This window comes from Phyllopteryx taeniolatus, chromosome 8 (assembly GCF_024500385.1).
Source record: "Phyllopteryx taeniolatus isolate TA_2022b chromosome 8, UOR_Ptae_1.2, whole genome shotgun sequence".
NCBI classification, from domain to species: domain Eukaryota; kingdom Metazoa; phylum Chordata; class Actinopteri; order Syngnathiformes; family Syngnathidae; genus Phyllopteryx; species Phyllopteryx taeniolatus.
This window is the reverse complement of record NC_084509.1, coordinates 21,576,548-21,601,055: the sequence shown is the minus strand read 5'-3', so window position 1 is coordinate 21,601,055 and position 24,508 is coordinate 21,576,548. Positions and strand designations below refer to the sequence as shown.

General features: G+C 42.7%; 2 protein-coding genes across 6 annotated transcripts in view; both read right to left on the bottom strand.

Annotated features, from left to right (window-relative positions):
• The window catches only part of LOC133482130 (uncharacterized), a 240,958-nt gene that overhangs the window by 24,559 nt on the left and 191,891 nt on the right, over window positions 1-24,508 (bottom strand). The gene's annotated exons all lie outside the window — the stretch shown is intronic.
• The window catches only part of zbtb44 (zinc finger and BTB domain containing 44), a 30,029-nt gene continuing 21,522 nt past the window's right edge, over window positions 16,002-24,508 (bottom strand). For 4 of the 5 annotated variants that reach the window (XM_061782114.1, XM_061782112.1, XM_061782113.1 and 1 more), the window contains exon 6: window positions 16,002-19,823. In XM_061782114.1, the coding sequence (XP_061638098.1) occupies window positions 19,409-19,823 (415 nt within the window). In that variant the 3' untranslated portion in view covers window positions 16,002-19,408. The remainder of the gene's footprint in view (window positions 19,824-24,508) is intronic. The other variant, XM_061782115.1, reaches the window with a different exon arrangement.

Sequence of the window (24,508 nt, the reverse complement as noted above, 5' to 3'; positions counted from 1 at the left end):
GTGGCAGCAATTCACATATTTAGAAAAAAGATATATAATTGTTTTCTATACCACATTCTCCTTAGAGTACAGGGGGGAGGACCCTATCCCAGATGATTTCTGGTGAGAGGGACAATCCACCCCTGACTGATCACCTGTCAATCACATGGCTGACACATAGACACAGACAACAATTCACACTAATGTTCACACAAAGCCTTCACTTAACCTACCATACATTTTGATTGTGGGACAAAGCACATGGAGAAAAGCCAGCAAGCTCAAGGGAAACAAGTAAACTCCACATAGAGAGAACCCGCATCCGAGCCTGAACTGAAGAGAACAGAACATACTGCCAAACAAACCTACATATATTATATGGGGGGGGGGGAGGTGATAGGAGATGATCCAAAATGAGTTACGATACAATGGTATATGACTTGCATAACTGTTGGGGAAAAAAATAATTTTCTGCAACATAAGCATTTAGGTGTAATGTTTTTGTTTTTGTTTGTTTTTTATGTAAGGGCAGCACAGAGACCCTGTAGTTAGCATGTCAACCTCATAGTATTGAGGTTCAAATCTTCAAGCCTACTTGTGTGGAGTTAGCATCTTTCTCCACGTACTTGTGGTGGTATTCTCCGGATACTCCAGCAGCTTCCCTCTTTTCCAAAACATTCATGTTAGGTTCATTGAAGTCTCTAAATTGTCCCGATGTGTGACTGGTTCTTTGTCTATATGTGCCCTGTGATTGGTTAGTGAAAACTCTGGGTGTACCCCACCTCTCACCCAAAGTCTGCTGGTGCTGTACATCTGCAGCCCTGATGAGGACAATTGCTATATCCAATGGATGAATGGGTGGATGTTTTATGTACTTGACAAACATTATAAAATACTATACACTCGCAGGCCACAGCATTAGATACATCTGGGAGCTGAATTAAAAGCTGGATCAGAAATTTTGCATATTATTAGTGCTGTTTTGAGTGAAACTGTCAAATAAGTACTAATTTGCACCACACTGAGATGTGGTTCTATGATGTGTGAATCAAAACTGAGGATTATTAACTAACAGATCAACACAATCGGCAAGGGGCAAGACTGGTCTTAAGCAGGAGCCACTTATATATTCAACTTAAATTAACGTGTTACTTACAATTCAGCATGTATAAGCAGTTGACAGACATGCACATTCAAAATAATAACAAATTAATGAAAAATGATCCAATCCTTACATTTACTTCAGGTTTTCTAAAGCAATAAAGTACACATGGAAAACCCATATGCAGTCTCAATAGGTTTAAATATCTCGTCATGTTCTCTGAAACTCATATATGCAGGTTCTGGCCTTCATTTATGCTCACAAATTGACCACAATGTGCTGGCTGACACCAGGACTACTGGAAAATGTCACAGGTGTCGTATGCGTTTTACTGTCACTGCTGTCAAGTCGGCTTTTCCGTTACTTCCCAGAAATGCAATGGAAAAGACTGCCATGACACAATGGAAAAAAGTTGTCCAGACCTTTTTTTGACCATTCAAAATTGGTGGTTTGGAATTCACTTAATCGCTTAAAGAAATCCCTCAAGTGATGCCAACAATTATTGCTGTTTGTCTGTCTATAAATTGAGACTTTGTCTTGAAATAAAGTGCAGCCGTTGCAGACAAGAGCTGCATGCTAACGAGGGGAAAAAGTGAGTTTTTGCCTTTAATATGAGCAGCACGCGCCTTATGTCACAAATCTGTCCTCATAAGAGCCTCCTTTCAGGACACATGGGAATATGTTGAATCACTCACCGCTTATTATTGACTTCCAGACAGTACCGCTGTGAGCTCTGGGAAGATTGCTTGGGAAACTGAAACCCTTGTTTGACGTCAGTAGTGATAGTGTCCACAGTAACAACGGCGACAACAGTAAAAAACAACGGTCGACAAATACAATTTTCAAAGCAGCACAGCCAAGAATTACTATGTTATATACAGTAAATCAACAGAATAATTACTAACATCTGGTTATATGATATTGTAAAAACTAAGGAATGAGGCACTAACGCCACTCATAGAAAAGTCTGCTTTTATATTAATGAAAAGGTGGTAGCTTTAGCTATATAGCTATATATTTGGCCTTTTCTGTACCTATATGGAAATGTATAGAACTGAATACATTTTTATCTTTATTTTTACATCAAGTCATTAGAGAGGACACAGTTGTCCCAGGTGGTGTACAAATCCGTTTTCTGCCCAAATGCATGCGTCAATGTTTTTGTACATACATACATATAATCCTTTTTGTCTTGGGTTGATTCACAAATTATTTAATGTATCATGTCCTTTCATGATGATATTTGATTTTTTTTTACTTCAAATAATGAAAAACAAAAGTATTTTGTTGTTTTTTTAATTGGTATCAGTAAACATGGACAGAAATACAACTGTATGGCGTATTTCTCTTTACTACACACACACACACGGTGGGTACGGAAAGCATTCAGACCCCCTTAAAATTGTCACTCTTTTTTATATTGCAGCCAATTGCTAAAATTATTTAAGTAATTTTTTTCCACATTAATGTACACACAGCACCCAATATTGACAGAAAAAAACTTTGTTGAAATTTTTGCAGTTTTAAAAAAAATGAAATATCACACAGCCATAAGTATTCAGACCCTTTGCTCAGTATTTAGTAGAAGCACCCTTTTGAGCTAATACAGCCATAAGTCATTTTGGGAATGATGCAACAAGTTTTTCACACCTGGATTTGGGGATCACCTGCCATTCCTCCTTGCAGATCCTCTCCAGTTCTGTCAGTTTGTATGGTGAATGTTGATGGGCAGCCATTTTCAGGTCTTTCCAGAGATGCTTAATTGGCTTTAAGTCAGGGCTCTGGCTGGGCCATTCAAAAACAGTCATGGAGTTGTTCTGAAGCCACTCCTTCGTTATTTTAGCTGTCCGCTTAGGGTCATTGTCTTTCTTGAAGGCGAACCTTCGGCCCAGTCTGAGGTCCTGACCACTATGGAGAAGGTTTTCGTCCACGATATCCCTGTCTGTCCTCATTCTGTCTGGTCGCCAGTTCGTTGTACCTTGCTGTCACGTTCCAGCATTCCTTGTTTCCACGTCACCGACTCATAGTAAGACTAGACCCGTTCTCATTTTTTACCTTGCCTCTTTACCTCACGTTTTTTGGATACTGTTGCCTTTTCGGATTGCCTGCCTGTGTACCGACCTCTGCTCGTATATTAAACCTCTCTTTTTTTAAACTGTCCATCTGTATTGGAGTCTTGCATTTTGGGTCCTGTCCTCTGTTCCGTTCATGACAGAACGAACTGGCCATAACATGGACCCAGCAGACTCAGACCCGGTGCGCAAAGCCCTTCAAGCCCAGGGTCAACGCTTCTCGAAGCAGGATGAGCAGCTTGCTGCCCTCCACCTTCATCTAAAGGGACTGTCGGAGCATCAGGACACTATGATGAGACAGGTGGCCTCACAGTTTAAAGTTCTAATAAATATTGTTCAGAAGAAAGAACCAGCTGGCACAGCAACCGATGCCGCCACTGTACCACCATTTCCTTGTGAAGCAGTCACCATGCAGCCACCTACCACCTCCGCTGCTGTCTGCCCACAGCTCTCTCGACCGGAGAGGTTCTCTGGAGATTCTGGGAACATTAAGCCATTTATCACTCAGTGCGAACTCCACTTTGAGCTGCAGGCAGCTGCCTTCCCCACCGAGCGGGCAAAGATTGCTTTTGTCATTTCCCACCTGACTGGTCATGCGGAGGCGTGGGTGACTGCTGAATGGAGCCGCAATTCCGCCGCGTGTCATTCTTGGGCTTCTTTCGACTATGGAGCAATGGGACTATGGGGCAGGTTTCCTCTCTCCCCTGAGGAACGTCAACGCCGGCTGAGGGAAGGGCGGTGTTTCTGCTGCGGGCAGTTGGGTCATTCCGTGAGCAACTGTCACGTCAAAGTTGCCGGTGCCGGTACCAAGGGTACGGGAGCGGTGAGTCTAAATTTCATTAAGGAAGACCCTACCCGGGTTCTTCCTGAAGTAACACTATGCTCTCCTGATCAAGAGATTCATACTTCTGTATTGATTGACTCTGGTTCTGACGCAAATTTACTCAATTCCTCCCTCGTTAGACGTATGCACCTTAGAACCTTTCAAGTAAGGCGCCACCTCTGGGCAGGTTATGTCATGGGGCAGCAATTGCGCCCAGAACTGTTTCAAGCCTCCATGTAATGTTCAGGGATACGTTTCTAATGAAATTCCAAAGACCCCATCGGGGGATACTGACTTATCTCAAGTGCCCACCTGTTACCATGACAATAGAGACGTTTTTCCAAATCCTAGGCCAAATCCCTTCCACCCCACAGACCTTATGACTGTGCAGTTGTCTTGCTGCCTGGAACCACACCTCCACGGGGGAGGTTGTTCTCTCTTTCAGGGCCGGAACACAAGGCTATGAAGGAGTATGTGGAAGAATCACTGGCAGCCGGGATCATTCACCCATCTTCATCCCCTGCGGGAGCAGGATTTTTCTTTGTGGACAAGAAGGACAAGACTCTGCGACCCTGTATCGATTACCGGGTTCTCAACGAGATAACAGGTACCCTCTTCCTCTCATCTCCACTGCCTTTGAGTTCCTGGAGGTAGCCAAGGTTTTCACCAAACTGGACTTGAGAAATGCGTATCATCTAGTCAGGATAAGGGAGGGGGATGAATGGAAAACAGCATTCAACACACCAACGGGACATTATGAGTATTTGGTAATGCCTTTTGGAGTCACTAGCGCTCCAGCTGTTTTCCAAAACCTTGTCAATGATGTCTTGCGTGACATATTAAATGTGTATGTTTTTGTCTATTTGGACGATATTTTGATATACTCCCCGGATGAGGAGACTCACATTATTCATGTCCGGTCTGGGTTGCAGCGGTTACTGCTGAATGAACTTTATGTCAAGGCTGAGAAATGTGAGTTCCACAAGCCGTCTGTTTCTTTTCTGGGTTTCGTGCTGGCTCAAGGTGAACTAAAAATGGACCCTTGCAAGGTCGATGCTGTGATTAATTGGCCCACCCCCACGTCACGCAAGGATGTACAAAGGTTCTTAGGGTTCGCAAATTTTTACAGAAAATTAATTAGAAATTTCAGTTCTATAGCCTGTTCTATAGTGTGTTTGCATGATCTTACCTCGCCACACAGACCATTTGTGTGGAACCTGGTTTGTCAGTCAGCGTTACAGAAACTGAAATCGAGCTTTACCTCCGCTCCCATCCTCACTTTGCCAGATCCCAATCAGCAGTTCGTTGTAGAAGTCAATCCGTCTGATGCCGGAATAGGAGCAGTGCTCTCCCAGGAATGTCTCAAGGATGGTAAGTTACATCCTCTCTAAAAAGCTGACTCCAGCCGAGAGAAATTATGACATAGGTGACCGTGAACTGCTGGCGGTCAGGGTGGCTTTGGTGGAGTGGAGGCACTGGCTGGAGGGGGCACAGACTCCATTTTCACAAAAACCTCAATTATCTTAAATCTGCTAAAAGATTAATTGCTAGACAGGCTAGATGGGCTCTATTTTTCTCAAGATTTAATTTCATGTTATCCTACCGACCTGGTTCTGAAAACGGTAAGCCAGATGCTTTGTCACGTATTTTCTGCAACGAGAATTCTTTGTCTGACCCTAAAACTATTTTGCCCAAGTCATGTTTTATTTCTGCTGTTGTTTGGGACATTGAAACTGTGGTAAACGAGGCTCTGAATAACACTCTTAGCCCTGAAGATTGCCCTAAAGACAGGCTTCATGTGGTCCCGACCTTAAGGGCAAGAGTCATCCACTGGGCTCACACTAACCGGACTGTATGTCACCCAGGCATTGCCAAAACGCAATCTGTGGTCGAACAGCGCTTTTGGTGGCCTAATGTTAGGAGGGATGTTATCAATTACGTCAATGCTTGCCAGTTATGTGCTGCTAACAAGCCCTCTCGTCAATGTCGGGGAATTGCGACCCCTGCCAATACCACAACGTCCTTGGTCAGACATCTCCGTAGACTTTGTGACGGGATTACCGGCCTCTAAAGGAAATACCACCATTCTCACAGTCTCTAAGATGGCACACTTCATTGCACTTCCGAAACTCCCCTCAGCTAAAGACACTGCCGAGCTGATGACAAACCAGGTACTCAAGTTGCATGGTTTTCCCAAGAATGTGGTATCTGATAGGGTCCCCCAATTCATTTCACGATTTTGGAAGGAGTTTTCCAGTCTAATAGGTGCTACCGTCAGTCTGTCATCTGGGTTTCATCCTGAAACCAACGGACAAACCCAGAGGCTGAACCAGGACCTGGAGACTGGGCTCCGATGTCAGAGGAGCCACAATCCTGGCCTCAGAAACTGGTTTGGGTCGAGTTCTCTAACAACTCTCTCCCCTCTGCATCCACTGGTCTATCGCCTTTTCACATTGTGCATGGTTACCAACCATCTCTGTTTCCTGCCATAGCTCCAGAATCCACGGTTCCAGCTGCATTGACTTTGGTGAGACGCTGCAGGAGGACCTGGGAGCGAGCCCGCCAGATGCTGCTCTGCCAAGGACGGTGCTACAAAACCGCAGCTGACCGTAGGAGGACACCGGCCCTGAACTACAAAGTGGGTCAACGAGTGTGGCTCTCCACCCAGCATATTCTACTCTGGGTGGAGTTCAGGAAGCTCGCTCCCAGGTTCGTTGGGCCCTTCCCCATCACAAAGGTCATCAACCCTGTCACCATGAAGCTTAGGCTCCCAAGGTCGATGCAGGTCCACCCTGCATTTCAAGTCAGCCTGCTCAAGCCCGCCCAGGAGTCCCTTTTGGTCCCGCCTTCCAGGTCAACCCCCCCCGGTTCGCTGATGGGGGCCCTGTCTTCACGGTGAGGTGGCTGTTGTCGTCTTGTCGCGTGGTGGTGTGGGGGCCTCAGGTCAATATTAAAACTCGGCTAATAGATGGCTCATAGAGTATCTCAAAAAACTCTTATGTCGGGTCACTCAAATCTCAAGGCACTACTGTGTGTGTGTGTGTATAAACATGAAAAAAAGGCATGACACAGTATAAACATTTCATATCATGATCAAACTGAGCAAAATTATCAATAAAGAAAAAATATAATTTAAAACTACCATAAGATATTTTTGCACATTAGAAATTTTAAACAGTGACAACCAAATTAATTTTCATGCATGCAGAAGACAGTGATAGTAATTGTATTGAGTAAAGACTATTCAACAATGGATTGCACACATCTCATGTTAATGTTAGAGTATCCATCCATCCATTTTCTGAGCCGCTTCTCCTCACTAGGGTCGCGGGCGTGCTGGAGCCTATCGCAGCAGGAGGCGGGGTACACCCTGAACTGGTTGCCAGCCAATCGCAGGGTACATAGAAACAAACAACCATTCGCACTCACAGTCATGCCTACGGGCAATTTAGAGTCTCCAATTAATGCATGTTTTTGGGATGTGGGAGGAAACTGGAGTTCCCGGAGAAAACCCACGCAGGCACGGGGAGAACATGCAAACTCCACACGGGCGGGGCCGGGGATTGAACCCGGGTCCTCAGAACTGTGAGGCTGACACTCTAACCAGTCGTCCACCGTGCCGCCAATGTTAGAGGAATGGTAGAATTTGCTCACAAACCACACAATGGACGCAATACAATAATGTGTGTGACTGAATGACACTCATTTTCCACCTGCAGTCCTTTGCCTTAGTACTTTTTTTTGTTGAAAAAATGTCACCATCATCTAGGTTGCTTTCCGCCATGTTTTGTAGCACTGCAAAATATGCATCTGACATCTTTGCTGTCAGTCACGTTCTCTTCATCTTATTCTTTTTCAATGATTCACATCTTATTTCTACGTTTGCGCTTCCAGATGTGAGAAGCAAGAAGAAAATGTTACTCACGCAGACAGCAAATACAATAGGCATCCATTTTCTGAGCCGCTTCTCCTCACTAGGGTCGCGGGCGAGCTGGAGCCTATTCCAGCTATCATCGGGCAGGAGGCGGGGTACACCCTGAACTGGTTGCCAGCCAATCGCAGGGCACATACAAACAAACAACCATTCGCACTCACATTCACATCTACGAACAATTTAGAGTCTTCAATTAACCTAGCATGCATGTTTTTGGGATGTGGGAGGCAACCGGAGTGCCCGGAGAAAACCCACGCAGGCACGGGGAAATATGCAAACATTGAACCCCGGTCCTCAGAACTGTGAGGCAGACGCTCTAACCAGTCGGTATGCACAATTATTAAATTTGAAACGGCTAACCGTGTGAAAATGTTATAATGGTTTATTAGCAGACGGTAAGCTATTTCATGACTGGTGGTCATGCGGCTATTATTCTGGACCTCTCATGAACAAAGAAAACGGCATTTGTTAACGGCACATCCAGAAGCACATCCACACGCTTCCAAAAAGTTTGTAACACATTCACAGTACAGTATATGAAAATTGATATGCATGAAAATGGACAGCGATGAAGAGCAGGCAGGTAGAGGTTGGTGCGAAATGGGAGACCCTCTAACATAATTATTTACTGGTTTATGCTTAAACAAAGTATGCTCACCTGAGAAACCCAAAAAAACAACCTAAAGTACAGAAATTTAAATGGAGAAACTTGTTATGCAACGGAATTATAAAACATTTTTTCTTTTTCTTTTTTTGCTGCATGCTAATATCAGTAGTCTACATGCAGGACAACGTAGAGAATAAAGAATGTTAAAAAGTAAAAATCCTTATAAAGTGTGGGATTTTCATTGGACAGCAACAAATATTTGGATGCAATATTAATAACACAAAGTTATGACGCAATTTTGCGTGTTTGGATGCATTGTCTGTGGAAAGGTTTGGGTGGCCAGCACACTTAATGAGACTGGAGTATAATGAGAAGATTGTTTGAAAGCACACAGCTCGATGCCATTGCCTACAGGTTTTCCAGGTCGCTTATATAACCTTATTTTCGACCACTAAAAAGTCATCATTGTTACTGCATTCAATCTTTTATTTTTCATCAGTCTTTTACCATGGTCCTGTAGAGCTTCTTGCAAGCAAACAGCATCAACACTGGCTTGATGGTTTGTGGATCTCTCATTGAAGTGGTGGGCGTTTTGAAAGAGCACTTGTTAGAAACACGGTTTGTTATACTTTTTTGCCTTATGGTTAACTTCTGGACATCAATGTTGTCAGCTGGGCGACTTCTTTGCTAAATCGCGAAGAAAGTTCAATTGCAGTTCTAATCATACTCAGCTTTTTTTTTATTTTTCCCATGACATTATTCCTCTCTCCTACAGCGTCCATTGTAATCAATTATGCAAATGAGGATATGATCTCATCTTACAACTTCATACGACTTTAAGAAGAGCCAATAGTTACTTTGTTTACTAGGAGTTGGCAACACTGTTGGATATCGATAATCCCAAAATGTATTAGTATGAAGTGGCTTTATCAGGTTTCTCTGCCTATTTCTCGGTAAATCTTATAATTCAACCCTTTTTTCTGCAAAAGCCTGTCCAAGCATTGCCAGAGTGATAGCATGCACCTGCAATGATTAACACTCAAGCAAGGCTTAGTTGTTGCTCAGTGGCGTGGTATGCAACTGTATTTGGGCACCCGTCTTTCTCCAGTCCATCTTTCATCTTTCTGCATTGCTGTGGACGCTACGTCGATCTGTCAGACGATCACACAATTCATCTTACCCTCACTTGTGAACAAGGCCCTGTGATACATTAATTCCTCCACAGGACGAAGGACTTATTTCTCAAAATTTAAAAAAATAGATGCAATTTTAGGACCATGATGAGAAATTAAGTATTCTTACATCCCAAAAAATTGTTCTCTGCATTTGACCCATCACAGTGAACACATGTTAGTGGAACAAAGTGGAGCAGGGGGCAGCTGAACCACCCGGGGAGCATTTCTGGGTATCAATGTCTTGCTCAAGGACACCACAGCCGTGAGTCCAGGGGATGTTGGAGGATGGTCCAGTAGGGGTCTTGAACCTCGGTCCCCAACGGTGGCAGGCGATGATCTTAACCATGTGGTCACGGCTGCCTCCATTCTGTGCCTCCATTGCTAAGGTGGCCGACTGGAGCTGTGTCCGTAAGGTAGTGCCTGTCGTGGCGGCAATCCCCGAACCCGTTGGTGGACATCAGCGGTGAGGGAAGCCATCAAGCTGAAGAAGGAGTCCTATCGGGCCTTTTTGGCCTGTGGACTCCTGAGGCAACTGATGGGTACCGGCTGGCCAAGCGGAACGCAGCTTTGGTGGTTAAGGCAAAAACTCGGACGTCGGAGGAGTTCGGTGAGGCCATGGCGAACCATTTCCGAACGGCTTTGAGGAAATTCAGGTCCACCATCCGGCGTCTGAGGAGGGGGAAAGCAGTGCACCATCAACACTGTGTATAGTGGGGATGGGGCATTGCTGACCTTGACTCGAGACGATGCAAGTGGGTGGGAAGAATACTTTGAAGACCTTCTCAATTCCATTGACACGCCTTTCCACGAGGAAGCAAACTCTGGGGTCTCTGAGGCGGGCTCTCCTATCTCTGGGGTTGAGGTCACCGAGGTAGTTAAAAAGCTCCTCGGTGGCAGGGTCCAGGGGGTCGATGAGATTCGCCCGGAGTTCCGAAAGGCTCTGGATGTTGTGGGGTTGTCCTGGTTGAGACACCTCTGCAACATCGCGTGGACATCGGGGACAGTGCCTCTGGATTGGCAGACTGGGGTGGTGGTCTCCCTTTTTTAAAAATGGGGACAGGAGGGTGTGTTCCAACTACGGGAGGATCACACTCCTCAGCCTTCCTGGTAAGGTCTATTCAGGGGTGGTGGAGAGGAGGGTCCGTCAGGAAGTCGAATCTCAGATTCAGGAGAAGCAGTGTGGTTTTCGGCCTGGCTGTGGAACTGTGGACCAGCTCTACACCCTCGGCAGGGTCCTCGAGGGTCATGGGAGTTCGCCCAAACAGTCTACATGTGTTTTGTGGACTTGCAGAAGGCGTTCTACCGTGTCCCTCGGGGAGTTCTCTGGGGGGTGCTTCGGGAGTATGGGGTGCCAAACCCCTTAATACGGTCTGTTCAATCCCTGTACGACCAGTGTCAGAGTTTGGTCCGCATTGCCGGCAGTAAGTCGGACTCGTTTCCGGTGAGGGTTGGACTCCGGCAAGGCTGCCCTTTGTCACCGATTCTGTTCATAACTTTTATGGACAGAATTTATCTGCGCAGCCGAGGCATAGAGGGGGTGGCCTCAGTATTGCATCTCTGCTTTTTGCAGATGATGTGGTTCTGTTGGCTTCATCAAGCCGTGATCTCCAACTCTCAGAGGAGCGGTTTGCAGCAGAGTGTGAAGCGGCTGGGATGAGAATCAGCACCTCCAAATCTGAGACCATGGTCCTCAGTCGGAAAAGGGTGGAGTGCCTTCTCAAGGTCGGGGATGAGATCCTGGCCTAAGTGGAGGAGTTCAAATATCTTGGGGTTTGGTTTACGAGTGAGGGAAGAATGGAACGGGAGATCGACAGGCGGATCAGACGCCGGGAATGACCCAGGACACAATGGAGAGACTATGTCTTTCGGCTGGCCTGGGACCTGGGGAGAGGGAAGTCTGGGCATCCCTGATAAAGCTACCGCCCCCACGACCTGACCTTGGATGTTCCGGGCACGTCCCACCGGCAGGAGACGCCGGGGACGACCCAGGACACACTGGAGAGACTATGTCTCTCGGCTGGCCTGGGAACGCCTCGGGATCCCCTCGGAAGAGCTGGAGGAAGTGACTGGGGAGACGGAAGTCTGGGCTTCCCTGCTGAGGGTGCTGCCCCCGTGACCCGACCTCGGATAAGCAGAGGGAAATGGATGGATGGATGGATAATGTACACACAGCACCCCATATTGACAGAAAGAAGCGTAATTGTTGAAATTTTTGCAGATTTCTTAAAAAAGAAAAACTGAAATATCACACAGCCATAAGTATTCAGACCCTTTGCCTGGTGAACAGCCATTTCCAGGTCTCTCCAGAGATGCTCAATTGTCTTTAAGTCAGGGCTCTGGCTGGCCCATTTAATAACAGTTACGGAGTTGTTCTGAAGCCACTCCTTAGTTATTTTAGCTGTTTGGGTTCTTCTTTACCTCGCTCACCAAGGCTCTTCTCCCCCGATTGCTCAGTTTGGCCGGACGGCCAGCTCTAGAATGGGTTCTGGTCGTCCCAAACGTCTTCTATTTAAGGATTATGGAGGCCACTGTGATCTTACGAACCTTAAGTGCAGCAGAAATTCTTTTGTAACCTTGGCCAGATCTGTGCCTTGCCACAATTCTGTCTCTGAGCTCTTCAGGCAGTTCCTTTGACCTCATGATTCTCATTTGCTCTGACATGCACTGTGAGCTGTAAGGTCTTATATAGAGAGGTGTGTGGCTTTCCTAATCAAGTCCAATCAGTATAATCAAACACAACTGGACTCCAATGCAGGTGTAAACCCATCTCAGAAGAAATGGACAGCACCCGAGTTAAATATGAGTCTGAATACTTACGGCTGTGTTACATTTCAGTTTTTCTTTTTTCATGAATCTGCAAAGATTTCAACAATTCAGTTTTTTCCTGTCAATATGGGGTGATGTGTGTACATTAATGAGGAAAAAACGAACTTAAATGATTTTAGCAAATGGCTTCAATAAAACAAAGAGTGAAAAATTTAAGGGGGTCTGAATATTTTCCGTACCCACTGTAACTGGAACCCACCCAGCTGACCTCGGGTGAGAGGCACTTACTACTATCATTAGGTTAGGCTGCATCTCTTGAGCTGGGGGGTTGGGGACATTTCCTTCCACAAGGACACCTCAACTGTAGACAGAAAGTAGACTAGCATCTCTCCAACAACAACTTGCCATTTTTACATTTCATCCGCAGTGACACTTAAACCACCACCATCCGGTTCGAAAGTCCAGGTTAGTACTGATGACCTACCACATAACAATGCATTATCCTACGCTTGATATTGAGGCTAAAGTTATAGAAGAGTGACCACCAGTGTACCTTTACTACGATTGATGATTTAATTAAGCTTGATAGTTGTTTATATCATCACATCAGTCTGGACTACACTGGCAGACTAACCAACCAACCACCTAATCCAAATTTCATACATCAATTGTTTATCTTAAAAAACAAAAATGAAGCAAGCCTAAGACACAATGTGGACAATGGGTCGAATGGAATTTTGGATGTGTTACATTCTGTTCTGCTGGCAATATAAATGATGGAAAGCTCTATTCCTGGCTAGATTATGGTATAAAGAAATGATGTGACCCATAAATAACAGTAATGATGTAATTGCAAACACATTGATTTAAATAGTGAAACTGTTTTAAATGGCAGAGGGAACCATCTGGACAATCAGAGGAAAAATAAGAACTCTTCTATAAATAAAGCCTGACCTTAGTTCAGGATCTGAAGTTTTGCATATTGTTTGATATTTCTGTCACTACGATTCTGATGTTTAAGGTGGTAGAAATTGTTAACACACTGCCAGGTCTTACCCAATAAAAATTACACATCATGTTTTAGTTTGGCTTGGCTTATTGTTAATGTAGGCTGGGGGACAATGCGGACAATTTAATAGTTTTCCAAACATCCGTGTGAGGTCATAGAATGATGCTAGGGGGCTGGGGGGGGGGGCTACGTTCTGCATCGGTATCTTACGCTCAGTACGGTTTGTTTTGCTTATTTTTAACTGGGCAGCCAGAACATTCCCGTCCTACGTCTCAACAAATTCAAATTCCATTTCTCTGTTTATGATACTTTTTCCATTAGTGACACCCTTCTGTGGGGGTATCACAAAAAAAACAAAAACAAACGTGTAGTTAATCCTTCATATGCTCACTGAAATGAAGTTTCATGAGAGTTGCTGACACGTGTGCATGGCGTCACATACAATGAAGTATATTACTTTGACTATTGAGGCATTTTTTTCCAGAACTTTTAGCTTGAACTCCAAAGCGTTTGACTCACTTTAGAAGTAAGAATTACCATCAGGAACGTTTTGGTAGCACATAATGCCAGCTAAAGTAAATGTTGTTGATCAGGTTTTTTTTATTCTTTTGGTTGTTTGTTATTAGGTCCAAAAGTTGAGTAGAAATAAATTAATCTGTAAATAGCATCAGGAGGTAACATATTTTTGGGTGACTCACTTTATAATTTTATTAGGGACGGTAGTAATGTAATCACAAAAGAAAGAACTGCACTGTTAGACATTTCATAGGGATTTTACAGTAACTTACTGGCAACAGTGTCAAATCAATGTTTCTATTCATTGTGGTGCTGATGAGTGACAAGGTAAACGGGAGCTCTTTCAGCTTGCAGAAGAAGTAAGGTAACACTTATCTTAGCTTCTCTTAGCGTACAGCAGAACTATCCGCGATGTCACGCTATTGCACTGAAGTTTATGGGGTCATTTCACAGTTGGCGTAATGGTTCTCACCCAATGATGGTTGAAAATAAACATAAATGCAGGGTGATACAGCAGTGTATGATAAAAGTGGGGCTACGTGCTCTCATGTTTTCTTCTTCCTTCCTCCACCCAAGGCGATGTGCTACATGGTATGATTCAAAGGAATTTACGTTGGAATGAAGGCTCAATGTTCTGTCTGGCAAAGATTAGAGTTTTCCAATAGTAGACTGACAGGATAATATCGTGATCTGTAGAGGTAGGGGGAAAAAAAATTGACACATCTCTGTAGAGAGTTGAAATGTTTTTCTTCTTGCTCCTGTCAGCAGGTAGTTGGAACAATCGAGCTACTGCTGGGCAGAGAGAAATCAGGATGCCTAATACTTTTCAGATGACTGTCATTGCTGTTTCTCAATTGTTGGAAACAAATAGAACTGAATTGCCTTTTTGTAGTAGTGCAAACATGTCCGTGTAATACTACCAAGGTACCTCTTCAATGCAGAATTTCTTAATGAATGTCTTAATGTTATTTTATGTGGATGCAATAAGAATGAATCTGGCAAATGTTTGATTTGTGGAATATTCCATTGACTCCAACCTTTCTATTGATTGAGACTGTATGCCGTGCATTTGTCATGCACTGTTGTATTTTTCCTGGCTGAGCAACTCACCATTGCATTATCAGTATGCTGGCTAACTGCCATTTGATCTAAACCACTCCCACTTTCTCCTCCTGCCCATGCACGTCCACACATAGCCCAAAATATAAACCAGTCATAAACACATCTGCGAACACCTATTACAGGGAAAAAATTATTGAAAAAAAACTTTACAAGTAGCAAGGGATGAGCCAAGTGTTACACAACAAGGATCAAGCAGAGGAGGCTAAAATAAGTGCTAAATCATTGTGTCATACTTATACACCTGTATTCTGTCAACAGATAAACTTTGCATGTTTGCCATTCGGATGCCACCAAAGATGTTTTTTTTTTAGATAGAGTCAGGAAATTTAGGATATGGTCCAGTTTTATTTTGTCAAAAGGATCAATCAACAAGTGAGGTCCAAATAAATAACATTTATAATGCTCAATGGGAGAGAATTTTTGGGAAATATAAAATGTGAATATGAAATGCATACCCTTTTAAACTAAACATTCTTGTACAGCAGTTATCAATGACACAAATGTTGGTTTAAAGCAGCAATATTTACTTATTTAATTTTCATGTCTTCTAAAGGTTCCATTAGAAGCAGGGGGCCACGTTATGACAAGTTTAATCCTGCGAATAAAGTAGAATTTATAGTGAGCTTTGTTTAGGTGATCTCAAAGAGGCAGGCTGAGAAAGCCTCTCGTAAATTTCTTAAATGTTCCACCCAACTATTCATTTGGGTAAAAATGATTCTCCTCAATCTCTGAACTGCCTGTCACCTTTTATGTAGACCTATTTTTTTCTGCACCATCTTTTGCTAAGAGACATATGCTGTTATTGAGACCAAATCCTTCTTCTTGTCGGCATTTAAATGCACTACCTCACCTAAAACTCTGTTCCCTACTGAAAAGAGCAGAAACAACCCCACACATGGTATTAGTTGTCTTTTTATTTGCATGTTATGCATTTACAAAAACACCCTTTTTAATAACAGGACTACAGAGCCAGAACACTAACAAATTCAGAATCAGTACAACCACAAACCTCTAAAATACAGAGTGGTATTGTCAGTTTTTAAGAGCCAGCTGTAAAACAAACTCAGACACACCACAACATCAGTTCTCCCTAATGTGCAGTTTATATCACTAACAGGGATGTTCTCGGCAGTTTCTCAAAACTAAGTACAGTATCAAAGACAAAAAATACATTTGTCTGAAAGTAGGTTGTAATCAATTAACCTACAATATAAGGAATATGCAACATACTATGTACGTATATACAGCATATTAATATTTAATATACACACACTGCGGACAGTCACAGAATGAAGATTACCCCAACTGAAACTATTCACATTTAACAAGAAAGATGCCATCAAACAGTGACCATGATATAAAATGCACCTATAAATACACATTTATATATATGCCATTATGAAGACAACTTTTAAATAAAGCATAGACTGGTATAAAACTGGTATACAACACCAAGTGTACACTGTAAAGGCATATCTCGTATAATAATCAAGAAAATATTAAAACATTGCACAAAAAAGGGCTTAATACACGGGAAATAAAGGTCATGCTCCAGCAACAGATCCAAAACTAGGCTGTAAGATCAACATATTAAGACTTGACAGAACACACCAGCAACTAAACATGACATGCTCTCAACTTTACATAGCATAAACATGCAACTTCAGGGAGGAACACCAAGCAGAACAGAACCAACACGTTGTTTCACAGATCAAATGGGTGCTTTTTCAAAAAAATAAATGATACATTCTTTTTTTTTTTTTTTAAAATACATCTATAATTCAGCATTCCGGGAACAGAATTTTAACTTTCAAAACAACATCTGTCCATTTATTGCACACATATTAGTTCACAAAAATAGTTGGGGCACTTTTCAGCAGCATTTTCATTTCATGTATACATATATATTTAAAAACAAAGTTTAAAAACAGACATCACAGACACAACAAGTGAAAAGCATATGATGGACAAATGGAGAAAAAGTTGTAAAAATGTTTGATAGTGTGCAACTAGAGTTAATAGGTCCATTTACTAAGGCTAGCCTCATGGATGCACAATGTTGTACAGTTTCTTTAAGGACAAAACAGCAAAACCCCTTTAATAAACTGCATGGACCGCTTATCATGATTATCACTTTCTTTTATGTGCAAGTACTGATTGCCATGGCAAATCCTCCAATGAGAGAAGAGAACATTTGGTCCTGGAGTAGGGGAACTTGCTCTTAGTCCGACAAAAAGTCAAATGGCACAACTTTGAAAAGGTGGCTGACACAATGGCACTGCGTGACATAAACTCATCTCAAGACAGCACTCAGTGAATTTGAATAATTGAAACAGCTACAAAATCGCACAATGCTCATCTCTACAATCAACTCTTGTTGAAATAAAAATGTTTACATCCTCTTATTTGAACCTAAAGTGGCAGCTGCATCATCTACAGAAGTCAGATACATAGTTAGCTAGTCAGTCAGTAGCATTCAACTCGTGGATATTACGTACAATGCAAGTCATTAATGTCTCTAATGTCTATCAGCAATGTCTCGAAACTGAGTTGCACACAGAGGTTTCATTGTAAAATCACCAAAAATACAGGAATACGACCAAACATTTATCAAGTAATCTTGTCACATAAAATCAAGCAGCTCTGCTTTGCTCTGTTCTGCTTGAAAAAGTGGCCATGGGAAAGCCAGCACAACGTGTGCTTTGGTATCATCGCGCAGGGATAACATTTTGGAAACAAGTCATCTTGTAACAAACTTCCAGCAGTCATGCAACATCCATTGCATGACTGTTATGCAACTAGTCACTTTACAAATAAAGATCACAAACATTTATATGATCCAGCTGTTCATTGCTCTTTTTGTGACACCAAAAATGTTGCTATTGCATTTAGGAATAGTAATAGTAATGGAAAACAAGTTCACATGTGGAGAAGTGATTGAAAAGAGGATATAACCAGATGTGGAGAAAGATTATAATGTAAAAGTGTAAAAATAAATTACATTATCAAATTACACAGGCTGGACTCGAACCAGCATTAAATGCTACATAAGCATTTGATTGCATTTGTTTCAGAGTTCAAACACTGAATCATTTTGAAAATCTTGCAAATTGAAAGGAATTGCCTTCCACAGTCGTGGCCAAAGGTTTTGGCAGTCAATGAAATTTCGGGTTTCGTGTTAATTTTGCTCGGTCACTTTTCACGTTTGTGATTCACATTGCATATTGTTGTACTGAGCATATAGAATTATGCTTCTTAACTTTGGTATGCCTTTCTTTTTTTTGAAAGCAGTGACATTAACGAAGAAGCAAAACAGAGAACTACACTGGAGGGTTTTCCTTTGTCTTCTCATGATTACCCACTTGATCTGTCTAACCATAATAGATTTGGCAGACAATAAGGTCATACGATCGTCTTCAAAGTTTACTTTTACTTGTCATTTTCCAAACAATGTCAGATGTATATGTGAGGTAATCCACACCTTTTGACCACAACTGTGTAATCGACTGAAAATGTTGTTTAGTATTTGCCAGTGCTAATAATATTTTAGATGACTTGATATTTGACCACAGTGTTCGCTTGTAAAAATAGCAGATCAGGAAAAAAGCATACTGCAGAAAAATCATGAGGAACTTTCGCTTGAAATTTAAAATGTATAAATTAACTTTGTGTGCATTCTATTAAAAATAGATGTACATACACAGACCTGACATTCTTCCACAACAGTCAGCATATACTGCGTTCAGACAGGAAACTACACAAATAGATATTGCAATAGACAATACAGACATTTAACTGTTTGCCTGTTGTAAAAGGACAGACCAGTGTGTGTCCATACAAACTGACATGATAATTGTAAAGGAAATAAAAAAAGCTCAGTTTGTAAAGGCTTGATTTGATATTGTTGGCAAACTCAAGTGCTCTTCATCTATTCTCAGGCACTTTCCAAAAGAACCAGGCTAGAATTTAACATACAGTACCTCCAGTGGTAGTGCATTCACGTCAAATGGGATAAATAACTGTTGTTTCAAACCGTCAACTACTTGTTAATGAAAAAAAACAAAAAAACATCCATCCATCCATTTTCTGAGCCGCTTCTCCTCAATAGGGTCGCGGGCAAAAAAACATTAGACCTTAAATTACTCCTTTTATGGTGGAAAACCCATCACCAGGGTAACCAAAGTCAGTCATTTTTTGAAATGTGAACATGTCCACTTAACCTCTTTTGGCATCAATATTCCACAGATTTTCCCACGTGACATGACGACAAAGTAGCACATTATGGGCGAGAAGAACACTTGAATCACTCAATTGTCATGGAAGCCAACTCCCTGGCTTGAATATTCTGCATCTGATGGTGTTCTTGATCAAACACCTCAGGTGAACTGCCTCCATCTCTGTTGTCCATCTTGGTCTCCTCTGCCAGGGCAGCAGCGCCACCAGGATGTATTTTGAAGGAGGCGGAGGCTTCCAGGGGATCCATGGAATCAGGTGAAAGGAAGCCAGGTGAGCTCTCGCAATTCTGGGTAGAGGAGGAGACCTGGGAGATGACCGGCATCTGGATGGAGGAGGAGGACGAGGCGGTAATTGCAGTGGATGTGGAAGTGCTGCCCGCATAGACTGGGTGATGTTGGGATTCTTCCAATTCGTACTGGACTCCCAGCACCTCCTCCTCCTCCTCCTGCACCTGGCTCAGGTAGTCGGGCACGAGGAAATCACTTTTAGGAGAGAGAAAAAAAACAACAACACATCACAGCCTTTTCACTTCTACCCTGTAACTTTTTATTTCGACAAATCAAAACGGGTTTAGAAAAAAAGCATTGTATTTTATTTTTGATATGTGCCCCACCCAAAAAACCCCATTTGAAGAAGAAACTTTGTTCAAAGATATATTGTTCCTGACAGACAGATGAACATTTGTGGTGTGCAAGTCATATTTGTAGTTTGCAGAATACTGTCCAATAGGCATGAGAGCAAAAATATACCATCATATGTGTAAAATTTCATAGGGGGGATTAATAATAATAATAAAAATAATTAATAATAATCCAATCCTTAATAAAGAAAAACACATAAGGTATGATGACTAGGAGTTGAACATATAATTGATTCTTTGATGCATTGCAATAAGATGTAAATGATTCTGAATCGATGACGCATTGCGAGAATTGACTATAAAATAACAATGCTGGCGGAACAAAAAAAGTTATGTGAAAATGAAGTGCTTGCAGCACAGTCAAGTGATGATGTCATGGACCTGTCCATCCATCCATTCATCCATCAATTTTTTCCCGCTTATATTTTAGACTTTACGGCGATCTGATTAGTGTTATCGGTATCGGACGATAATTAGCATTTTATGCTGATCGGCTTTCATGTCATAAGTGACCGATCCGATCAATGACGTCATCGATCTGCTCCGCACAAGACATTTAACATTTCTTATTATTTTTAGCCTTGTCACGTGCCTTGTTGCACAGTACAGTAACTATCTGACGGCCAATTAAGTTTTTTCAATCTTGTCAGTGAAAAAACACGTCGTCGGTGTGGGACTATTTTGCGGTGTCTCAGAAAAACAACACGTAAGTTATTTGCAGTCTGTGCACAACTGAAGTACGTCGTGGGGAACGTCATCTAAATGCGTCAACACAACAAATTTGATCGAGCACCTGAAAAATGTACACAAGGAGCATGCCGCGTTCAAGCATCGCAGCATGGGGGGAAAAAAAAAACAAAGTCAAATGTAAAGTTAGAGTAAGCATGTCATTAACAGTATGTATTAAAGTAATTTAATTGCAATAAAGTAATTTTATTACAGTAAGTTAGCACCCATTATTTCTGTCAGGTTGTAATGTTGATTTGACCTAAACTTATGTCAGTGGCCAATCCTTGAATGCCCCCGAGAGGTCATTGGTGTTTTAACTTTTGTCTAAGATGCTAGAGAATAATTTGTGCTGGGACGGCTCCAGCACGCCCGCAACCCTTGTGAGGATAAGCTGAACAGAAAATGTATGAATGGATGGATACAGTATACATTGCACAAGTACAACCCCAATTCCAATGAAGTTGGGACGTTGTGTTAAACATAAATAAAAACAGAATACAATAATTTATAAATCATGTTCGACCTGTATTTAATTGAATACACTACAAAGACAATATATTTAATGTTCAAACTGATAAACTTGATTGTTTTTAGTAAATAATCATTAACTTAGAATTTTATGGCTACAACACGTTCCAAAAAATCTGGGTGATGTTTACCACTGTGTTACATCACCTTTTCTTTTAACAACATTCAATAAACGTTTGGGAAATGAGAACACTAATTGTTGAAGCTTTGTAGGTGGAATTCTTTCCCATTCTTGCTTGATGTACAGCTTCAGCTGTTCAACGGTCTGGGGTCTCCGTTGTCGTATTTTACGCTTCATAATGCGCCACACATTTTCAATGGGAGACAGGTCTGGACTGCAGGCAGGGCAGTCTAGTACCTGCACTCTTTTACTACGCTGTTGTAACACGTGCAGAATGTGGTTTGGCATTGTCTTGCTGAAATGAGCAGGGGCGTCCATGAAAAAGACGTTGCTTGGATGGCAGCATGTTTCTCCAAAACCTGTAGGTACCTTTCAGCATTAATGGTGCCTTCACAGATGTGTAAATTACCCATGCCATTGGCACTAACACAGCCCCATACCATCACAGATGCTGGCTTTTGAACTTTGCTTCCATAACAGTCCGGATTGTTCTTTTCCTCTTTGGCCCGGAGGACACGACGTCCACAATTTCCAAAAACAATTTGAAATGTGGACTCGTCGGACCACAGAACACTTTTCCACTTTGCATCAGTCCATCTTAGATGAGCTCAGGCCCAGAGAAGCCGGCGCCGTTTCTGGATGTTGTTGATGAATTGCTTTTGCTTTGCATAGTAGAGTTTCAAGTTGCACTTACGGATGTAGCGCCGAACTGTATTTACTGACATTGGTTTTCTGAAGTGTTCCTGAGCCCATGTGGTGATATCCTTTACACATTGATGTCGGTTTTTGATGCAATGCCGCCTCAGGGATGGAAGGTCACGGGCATTCAATGTTGGTTTTCGGCCTTGATGCTTACATGCAGTGATTTCTCCAGTTTCTCAGAACCTTTTGATGATATTATGGGTGATGATGATGAAATCCCTAAATTCCTTGCAATTGAATGTTGAGCAACATCTTGATTACATCTTGTGCAGACGATGTAATCTGAAGGAGGTTACCGACTGTAAGGTAGTGGTAGGGGAGAGTGTGGCTAGACAGCATAGCATGGTGGTGTGTAAGATGACTCTGGTGGTGGGTAGGAAGATTAGGAAGACAAAGGCAGAGCAGAGAACCATGTGGTGGAAGCTGAGACAGGACGAGTGTTGTGCAGCTTTTCGGGAAGAGGCTCCCGGTGGACAGGAGGAGCTTCCTTCTGGCAGGAAAGGAGAGAAGGAGACTTGGTAGAGGAACCTCACATTACAGGAAATCATACAAGAAAAAAGGTTAGCTAAGAAGAAGTGCGACACTGAGAGGACCGAGGAGAGGCGAAAGGAATACATTGAGATGCGACATAGGGCAAAGGTAGAGGTGGCAAAGGCCAAACAAGAGGCATATGATGATATGTATGCCAGGTTGGACACTAAAAAAGGAGAAAAGGATCTATAGAGGTTGGCCAGACAGAGGGATAGAGATGGGAAGGATGTGCAGCAGGTTAGGGTGATTAAGGATAGAGATGGAAATATGTTGACTGGTCCCAGTAGAGTGCTAGATAGATGGAAAGAATACTTCGAGGTTTTGATGAATGAGGAAAATGAGAGAGAAGGGAGAGTAGAAGAGGCAAGTGTGGTGGACCAGGAAGTGGCGATGATTAGTAAGGGGGAAGTTAGAAAGGCATTAAAGAGGATGAAAAATGGAAAGGCAGTTGGTCCTGATGACATTCCTGTGGAGGTATGGAAGCATCTAGGTGGCTGTGGAGTTTTTGACCAGCTTGTTCAATAGAATTCTAGCACGTGAGAAGATGGCTGACGAATGGTGGAACAGTGTGTCCATTTTTATAAACAAGGGTGATGTGCAGAGCTGTGGGAACTATAGAGGAATAAAGTTGATGAGCCACACAATGACATTATGGGAAAGAGTCGTGGAGGCTAGACTCAAATTTAAGGTGGAGGTGGGACTGCATGAGGGATCAGCCCTGAGCCCCTTCCTGTTTGCAGTGGTGATGGATAGGCTAACAGATGAGGTTAGACTGGAATCCCCGTGGACCATGATGTTTGCAGATGACATTGTGATCTGCAGTGAAAGCAGGGAGCAGGTGGAGGAACAGTTGGAAAGATGGAGGCATGCACTGGAAAGCAGAGGAATGAAGATTAGCCGAAGTAAGACAGAATATATGTGCATGAATTAGATGAATGGGAGGGGTGGTGGGGGAAGAGTGAGGCTACAGGGAGAAGAGATAGCAAGGGTGGAAGACTTTAAATACTTGGGGTCAACCGTCCAGTACAATGGTGAGTGTGGTCAGGAAGTGAAGAAACGGGTCCAAGCAGGTTGGAACGGGTGGAGGAAGGTGTCAGGTGTGTTATGTGACAGAAGAAGTCTCTGCTAGGTTGAAGGGCAAAGTTTATAAAACAGTGATGAGGCCAGCCATGATGTACAGATTAGAGACAGTGGCACTGAAGAGGCAACAGGAAGCAGAGCTGGAGGTGGCGGAAATTAAGATGTTGAGGTTCGCTCTCGGAGTGACTAGGTTGGATAAAATTAGAAATGAGCTCATCAGAGGGACAGCCGAGCTTCGATGTTTTGTGAGACAAAGTTAGAGAGAGCAGACTTTGATGGTTTGGACACGTCCAGAGGAGAAATAGTGAGTATATTGGTAGAAGGATGATGAGGGTGGAGCTGCCAGGCAAGAGAGCTAGAGGAAGACCAAAGAGAAGGTTGATGGATGTCGTGAGGGCAGTTGGTGTTCGAGAGGAGGATGCAGGAGATAGGCTTACATGGAAAAGGATGACGCGCTGTGGCGACCCCTAAAGGGACAAGCCGAAAGGAAAAGAAGAAGAAGATGGCACCCACCTGTTCCCAGTTAGCCTGTTTTTTGCCACTTGTCCCAGCTTTTTTTAACGTGTTGCAGCCATAAAATTCTAAGTTAATGATTATTTGCTAAAAACAATAAAGTTTGTCAGTTTGATACATATCTTCTTTGTAGTGTATTCAATTAAATATAGGTTGAACATGATTTGCAAATCATTGTATTCTGTTTTTATTTTTGTTTAACACAACATCCCAACCTCATTGGAATTGGGGTTTTATAAATATATATATATGGGGATTTGAACCCCAGTCCTCAGAACCGTGAGGCGGATGTGCTAACCAGTCGTCCAATGCTATATGTGTGT